The sequence below is a fragment of the Herpailurus yagouaroundi genome, unplaced genomic scaffold (assembly GCF_014898765.1).
Source record: "Herpailurus yagouaroundi ecotype Mexico unplaced genomic scaffold, PumYag 194, whole genome shotgun sequence".
Taxonomy (NCBI): Eukaryota; Metazoa; Chordata; class Mammalia; order Carnivora; family Felidae; genus Herpailurus; species Herpailurus yagouaroundi.
This window is the reverse complement of record NW_024412425.1, coordinates 4,308,227-4,316,100: the sequence shown is the minus strand read 5'-3', so window position 1 is coordinate 4,316,100 and position 7,874 is coordinate 4,308,227. Positions and strand designations below refer to the sequence as shown.

Genomic DNA, 7,874 nt, shown 5'->3' with positions numbered 1-7,874 from the left:
GATCATCTAAATCTGTCTCCTCAGGGAGCTCCCATTTGTTGTGAGGAGGTGGGACAATAAACACATCGGGTGGTGAGCACCAGTGGAGGAGAATACGGTGGGGTGAGGGACTAGAGAAGACAGAGGGAGCATTTCAGGAAAGGCTCTGAGAGATGTGACCTATGAGCTGACACCCAAAGGAGGTGAGAGAGCGAGCCATGAGGATGTCTGGGACTAGAGTGTCCGAAGCAGAGAGACAGCAGTGCAAAGGCCCTGAGGCAGGAGCCTGCTTACTCCATTTGAGGACCATTGTGGCTAGAGCAAGGGGGAAGTGGGAAGAGTTGAAGTCAAAGAGAAACCAGCCCGGATAGTGAGGATCGGACCATGGTGAGGACTTTGACTCTGAATGAGGTAGAAACAGCGGAGGGTTTTGACTGAGGAAGGCTGGGGTCTGACTCGGTGTTAACGGGGTCCCTCTGGGAGACAGGGGGCAGGATGTGAGGACAGAGACCAGGAAGGAGGCTGCGGGGGGAGGACGGAAGCTGGACTCCAGTAGAAAGAGGAGGTGAAGCCCTGGGTCTGGGTGGCGTGTCTGTGGTGTCCTGGGCCTCAGACTGGCATCTGACTGGCTCGCCTGTGCACAGCACCTATCCTGGAGACTAGCTGCAAATCCTAAGCCCGCGCCTCATTAGCCGTGATCTTCACCCACCTGTGCAGCGGTTTCCGTGTCTGGAAGAGGCGGGAACGTGAGGGTGAGGTGAATGCAAGATGTGTTCTTGCTAGCGTGGGGCATGTTGATGTTGGAATATTCTCTTGGCACTTTAACTTTGAGACACATACACAGGCACACACGCACCTCCTGAAACGGCCCAAAGCAGACACTTAATTTTAGGCGCATCTGGGTGGCTCAGTCGGCTCAGTGTCCAACTCTTAATTTCAGCTCAGGTCGTGGTCCCAGGGTCGTGGGATCGAGCCCCACGTTGGGGTCCGCACTGAGCGTGAAGCCTGCTTAAGATTCTCATTCTCTCTCTCCCTCTACCCCTCTCCTCTGCTCACACGCTCTCTCCCTTTCTCTCTCTAAAAATTAAAAAAAAGAGGGGTGTCTGGATGGCTCGGCCGTTAAGTATCTGACTTCAGCTCAGATCACGATCTCACGGTTGGTGAGTGCAAGTCCCACATCAGGTGAGCTCGAGCCCCACTTTGGGTGAGCCCCACTTCTCTCTCTCCCTCTCTCTCTCTCTGCCCCTCGTGGGAGTCTCTCTCTCTCCAGTCCCCCTGCCCCTCTCAAAAAAAAAAAGCGGCTAGCTCTTGATTTCAGCTCAGGTCATGATCTCACGGTTCAAGGATTGAGCCCCAGGTAGGGCTCTGAGCTGACAGTGTGGAGCCTGCTTGGGATTCTCTCTCTCCCTCTCTCTCTCTCTCCCTGCCACTCCCATGCTTGCACTCTCTTCCCCTCAACATAAATAAACTTTAAAAAAAAAAAGAGAGAAAAGAAAAAGAAATTTAAAAAAAGAAAGAAACTTAATTTTTAAAAGGACTTATTTAGAAGTAGTCCCCTCCTCCTCCCCAAGGGTCCCCGGGAAGCAGGCCACCTGGCGAGCAGCGACCACCAGCAAGGAGACGCTCTTGACTAGGAGCCGGGCCACTGCCACTTACCAGCTGGGTGGCCTCGGTCCGGGAGGGGACCATCACGGTACCTGCCTCACGTGGCCGCTTGCGAGCGCGGATGAATCATGTGGGTGAGCGCTCGGCACGGCCGGAGTCAGCACCCAGTAAAAGAGGGCTGTGAGGGTCCCGCCCAAGCTCCCCTCCCTGTTCTTCCCCGTCTGCAGAAACCGGCCCCTCCTCTCCTCACCCCCTAGCCTGCCTCCACCTGCCTGTCTCAGGCGCCTCGTTCCGGCCCCACTTGTTCCATGGCCGAGAGGGAAACCAAGCCTGCTCGAGGCAGTAGCCTCCCCCCTACCAGATGCCGGCCACTGGTGCCTGGGCTCCACCTCTCCTCTCGAACATGTCAGTCTGGGGGGAACGGACGTCAGACGAGTAGACATGTAATTACACACTGCGGCTACACAAGCACTATGAAGAGGAGATCGGTGAGCCACGAGAGAGCGTTAACAAAGGTGGCTTGTGTGGCCGAGGTAGCTGAGACCTGAAGGGTAAGGAGGAGCCAACGCAGGGGACGGGAGGGCCACAGAGAATATTCCCAGCAGAGGGAACGGCACGCCAGGCCCCGAGGCCGAGGCCGAGGTGAGCCATGCCTCTTCGAAACCTGAGAAGCCCTTGTTTCCCAGAAGCCCCTCGGGATTGACACTCCCCACGCACATGATTATCCCATATCCCTGGCACCTTCAGGACCCATGCAAATAAGAGCACTGAAAGCTTTGCCTTTAGGAAAGAATGAAGCCCTTGAATATGCCCTTTCCAGAAGGGACTCCTCCAGTGTGTATGAAACGAGCTCCAGCACGGAGTAGACCTCAGTAGATGTGTCATATGAACGCACACTTCTCTGTTCGTGAGTTTGAGTCTCACATCGGGCTCTCTGCTGTCAGCACGGACCCCGCTTCAGGTCCTCTGTCCCCCTCTCTCTCTCTGACCCTCCTCTGCTCACTTGCACTCCGTCTCTCAAAAATAAACATTTTAAAAAATCGTATTGATGTGTGGCTAGATGGATATGTGACAGATGGATGTGTCAGAAAGCAATCAGAGTAAAATGAATTTATGCTTTTTTAAAACTATTCTAAGTAGGCTCCACACCCGGTGTGGGGGCCCTGAACTCACAACCCCAAAATCAAGAGTCGCATGCTCCACCAACCGAGCTAGCCAGGCACCCCATGCAGAGTAAAAAAAAATGTTAATGGTAGATTTTAAATGGTGGGTACACAGGTATTCACTATAAAATTCTTTCATCTTGGGGGCACTGGGTGGCTCAGTTGGTTGAGCATCAGACTTGATTTTGCCTCAGGCCATGATCCCAGGGTCATGGCAACAAGCCCCACATCAGGCCCCAGCTGAGCATGAAGACTGTTTAAGATCCTCTGTGCGTGTGTGTGTGGGCGCGCACGCGCGCCTGGGTGGTTCAGTCAATTGGGCATCCGACTTTGGCTCAGGTCATGATCTCACAGTTTGTGAGTTCCAGCCCTGCATCAGGCTCTGTGCTGGCAGCTCAGAGCCTGGAACCTGCTTTGGATTCTGTGTCTCCCTCTCTCTCTGCCCCTCCTGGCTCACATTCTGTCTCTCTCTCTAAAATAAATAATAAACATTAAAAAAAAAAATTTTTTTTTTAACATTCTCTTTCTCTCTCCCTCTGCCGCTCTCCCCAGCTCACACTCTCGCACCCAAAAAAAAAAAAAAAAACACTTTACATTTGAAATATTTTCAAATCAAAATATCGCCGGGGAAGGGAAGGACCCTATGTGATAAAAATGATGGTATTCTGCAAATCCGGAAAAATGCAGTTAACCAGAAGGGTCAGGAAGGTCACCATGCAGGCCCCGCCCCTCCTGGTGTGGCGTTTAGTTCTCACCGAGGCATTGCTTTGTATTTGTTTTCATATTCTGTGTATATGCCTTGTATCCCCAGGAAGCCTGTAAATTCCCCAAGGGCAATTTTTGTCTCTAATTTTTGGCCCCACAAGTGATGGAATTTTGGAGCTGGAAGCCATGTTTGCAATCCTCCCCTGCAGATGCCCCGCCCCCCTTCATAGAGAAGGAAATTCTGGCCCCTGGAAGGAAAGGAAGCTGCCCGCGGGCATCTGATCCTAAGAGGAGTGCAGGTGCCCCAGCACCCAGGCCAGTGCATTCTGGAGACTTTCCAGGCAATTTGGAAAGGTCAGGTTCTATCAATAGACAGCCAAGGCCCTGGCCCCGCCGAGCCTCCGTTTCCTCATCCACACAATGGGCATCACAAGAGGACTTCTGCCTTTGGGTTGTGAGAGGCTTAAATGGTTCTAGCTCTTCACACAGTACTGGAACCTAGTAAGTGCTTAGTAAGCAGTAGCTGCTACCGCACATCCGAAAGCCAGGCCTTCCGCGTCACCGGTCACGTCTTGTAAAGAGGCCCGCCCTCCTGTCATCGGTGTGCCTGCCACCTGAGCCTTTGGTCCTCCTCCCCGTGCAAGCATCTCCCACACGCAACTCCTCCCTCTCTCCTTTGCACGGATGCCCCCCACCCCACCCCCTGACACACACGGGTGCCAAACAGGAAAAGACTATTTTCAGAACATGCTTTGTAGCTCTTGTTTCTCCTCCACTTCCTATGTGACCTTGGCCATGTTTCTTAACCTGCGGGAGCCTCCATGTGCTTCTCTAGTAAAAGGGGCCATAACAGAACCTCTTACCTAGTGAGGTCACGCACCCAGCAGGGAGCCCAGCAGTGCACAATAAATACAAGTTGTCCTTGTTATTCCTTCCGGGCCACACCCCCCAATGAGGACGCCACTCCCTGGGGCTGCACTAGGTTCCCGCCACTCTCTTCCTCGTGCTTCCTCCCCCACTGCCCGCTTTTTCGGCCCGGATGCTCCTCTCAGTGCTGAGCATGCGCGATGCTGCACGCCAGCGAGGCATGGCTCCTCCCTCCGAGTGCCCTCTTGCATCTGACCAGCCCGACGACGTCTCCAGCCCAGCCCCGCTGTGTGTCACCGCCCCCCCCCCCAGCTCCTTCAGCAAAGTAGCAAGAAAAGAGAATCCTCCCCCCTCCCCTCAACCAACCCCTCCTCCGGGAGCACGGCGGACCATGATGAGAGTAAAAGCGCGTCGTATTTATTCACAAATCCCAGTACAGACCCCTTGCGAGACTCAGGAGATCTGTCCCCCCACCCCCAGCTCCTCCAGGTCCTGTCAGCTAGTATGACAACAGGAAAGTCAGTCTGCTGAGTAAGGCCAGTGCATCAGTTTAGGGAATGATGGCGATGACGCTCTGGAAGAGAGGAGAGAGGGAGTGAATGCAGGGAACGCGGCCCTGAGGGGACCAAGGCCTCTGTCCTCAGCCCGCTAGAAAATGAGAGGGACATTGACACTAGCTTCTCTGACCTCGGACTTGCTTATGTCCTAGACTCCTAGATTCAGGAAGAATAGGGAGCCAGCCCTCCCAGGCAGAGGTGCCAGGGGCCTCTGTGGGAGCCCAGGGGCCTCATCTGTTTTGCCTCAGAGGATCCCCTGCCACCCCCACAGCCCAGGAATAAACAAGGGTGTGCCTTGGGGCTGTTCCCACCCTCATCCGTATGCCCCAGTCTCTTGCGGCTCAGGTACTAATTGCAAAGAGAAGAGCTAGGACTTTGCTTTGGGCCCAGAGTAGGGAGCAGGGTCCCACGGGAGCCTTTATACTGGGGGGCGAGGGGGTGCCTATCAGCCAGGCAATGGACAGAGTGGCAGGCTCCCCCCGCCTCCCACCGGCATGTGGCTGTAAGGCAGCAGAGGCTGGGCAGCAGAGGGACTCACAGTGCGTTGAGGCAGGAAAGCTGGTGAGAAGCGTTGGGCACAGGGAGGGGAGGGTTTCGGCAGTGCCTCCCCCGCTGGCCCCCCGTGAGTCTGTTTTGCCAGCTTATGTCCACCTCCACGGGGATGGAAAGCAGCCAGAAGAGGGGGCGAGGGACACAGAGCAGGCAAAGGAAGGGAAGGCCAGAGCTGGGAAACAGGTCGAATGGATGGCCTCTGCAAGGCTGAGAGTCTGTCCACCGTGACATTGTCCGTGAACGGGCAGCGGGAAGGGATGCGACTATGTCTCCAGAGGCCAAGAGCACAATGTAGAAGCCACTCACCTGCCACAGAGCTGGAAAGTTGAGGAAGGCCTTGTTGACCGAGGCCTGGAATTCAAGGACAAGAGGGTTGGTCACCAGCACGTGCCCCACCGCCCCCCCTAGCGGGGCCTCCCCTCCCTCGTGCTACTTGGGAGACTTACTCCAGATGTTAATGTTGTGGTTGCGCCCCCTCCGTGCTGGCCGGTGGAAACGCCTGGATGAGTGCCCTGTGGATGAAGCCCAGACTGTCATTATAACCCGTCAGCCCTTGAGGGGTTCCAAGTTCATCTTCCACCACTGACCTGCTGCCCTGTAGCAGGGGCCGGGGTGGGAGGCATAGGCTAACCCCCTGCCCCCTCACTGTCCAGAAGGAAAACCCAGAGCCCATGTTGCTGTGGGAATTCTGTGAGATGAGAAGAAAAGCCTGGAAGGAGGTCTGCCCCCTCCTGACTAGTCTTCCCCAATTCCCTCTTATTTCACTGAACGCATGCCCTGTTGCTGAGAAGGCCCTGACTGGAAAGGGAACCCAGAGAACCCACACAGATCCTAGTGTGACCTCAGCCCGACCTCGGCTCTACCCCCTCTGACCTGATCCCTAACTTGGGTTGATCCCTGTCCTAATTTTATCCCCAGATACTCAGCAGTGCCTCTGCTGCTGTGGTCAGCCTTGAATCCCACAACAAACCTCCCCCTCCTGACCTCCTCCCAACGAAGACTGCTGTCTGACCCAGAGCCCACCCCTCCACCCCGTATACTTTCTGCAGAGTCCCTTCCTCCCCACCCACCCCTGGGTCCCTGCCTGGCAGCCGATGTGGCTGTCGGCTTCAAGGTCGAGGTCTGGGCCAGTCCTCAAGATGGTGTCCTAAAGATTCTTCGTGGAGATTGGAGAGTGGGGAATTGAGGCAGGCAGGGGTCAGCCTTCTGGTCCCCATGCCCCCTCCTTGGTGCCCGTTCTGCTGAGTGCTAGCCACAGGACCTTGGCAAGTCCCCTGAAAACCTCAGTGAGCTTCCATTTCCTTATCTGAGAATCAGGGAGTCAGCACCCTCATCCTGCCTACCTCAGAGGCTTGTTATGAAAATGAAGCAGAAAAGGGCTTGTCTCCAGAAGCCATTCCCCATGCTTCCTCTGATGCTCTGGGTTTTCTCAACACTCACTCTGTTTGCACTGCCACAGATCTTGGCCCAGTAACCACTTCCTGTTCCCCAGGAGAGGCTTCGTGTGCCTCTCTTTACACCTCCTCAACTGGGAGGGCAGCTCCCTGAAGGTGGGGCTGGGCCCCTTTCACGCTGTCTGATACAGGGCTTTGCCATGAGGTGTTTTGATCCATCTGACCAGCTGAGCCCAGAGAGGGAGCGTGGCCATGGAGCTGCCCAAGCTTCTTTCACCGAACCCAGGCTACATGGACTACCCAAATGTCCCAAGGGTTTAACTTTCCCTCCCGCCAGCCCCTTCTCCCCAGTTCCCCACCCCTGTTCACCTACATTCAGCAGCTTGTTGGCCTCCTTGCCGGCTTGGTTGACCCCATTATGAACATTCTGCTGCAACCTGTCCACCTCCTTCCCGGCCTGGCCAGCAGCATGGTGGACACCTTGGCCAAGTTTCTCCGCTTCCTTTCCAGCCTGGCCGGCAGCATGGTTGACCCCTTGACCAAATTTCTCTGCCTCCTTCCCGGCCTGGTTGACCCCATCGTGGACCCCTTGGACCACTTTGTCTGCCTCCTTTCCGGCCTGTTCAACGGCATGGTGAACGCCCTGGCCAAAGTGCTCCACCTCCTTCCCAGCCTGGTTGACTCCCTGGTGGACCCCCGGGACCACTTTCTCTCCCTCTTTCCCACCCTGTCCTGCAGCATAGTTGGCCTCCTGGCCAAACCTGTCTGCCTCCTTCCAGGCCTCATTAGCCCCATGGTGGACTCCCTGGCCAAACTGCTCCACCTCCTTCCCAGCCTGGTTGACTCCAGGATGGACCCCTTGGACTATTTTGTCCCCCTCTCCCCCAGCCTGCCCTGCAACATAATGGACATCGTGACCAAACTTCTCTGCCTCCTTCCCAGCCTGGCTAACCCCATGGTGCACCCCCTGACCAAACTTCTCTGCCTCCTTCCCAGCCTGGTTAGCCCCATGATGGATCCCCTGACCAAACTTCTCTGCCTCCTTCCCAGCC

General features: G+C 55.7%; 1 protein-coding gene across 5 annotated transcripts in view; it reads right to left on the bottom strand.

The window, feature by feature from the left end:
• Positions 1-4,714: 4,714 nt before the first annotated feature.
• The window catches only part of SBSN (suprabasin), a 3,799-nt gene continuing 639 nt past the window's right edge, over positions 4,715-7,874 (bottom strand). For 3 of the 5 annotated variants that reach the window (XM_040446124.1, XM_040446127.1, XM_040446125.1), the window contains 4 exons: positions 7,196-7,874; positions 5,875-5,940; positions 5,735-5,779; positions 4,715-4,893 (listed from right to left, as the gene is read on the bottom strand). The exon at positions 7,196-7,874 is cut by the window's right edge. In XM_040446124.1, the coding sequence (XP_040302058.1) occupies positions 4,870-4,893; positions 5,735-5,779; positions 5,875-5,940; positions 7,196-7,874 (814 nt within the window). In that variant the 3' untranslated portion in view covers positions 4,715-4,869. The remainder of the gene's footprint in view (positions 4,894-5,734; positions 5,780-5,874; positions 5,941-7,195) is intronic. The other 2 variants (XM_040446128.1, XM_040446126.1) reach the window with 1 other exon arrangement.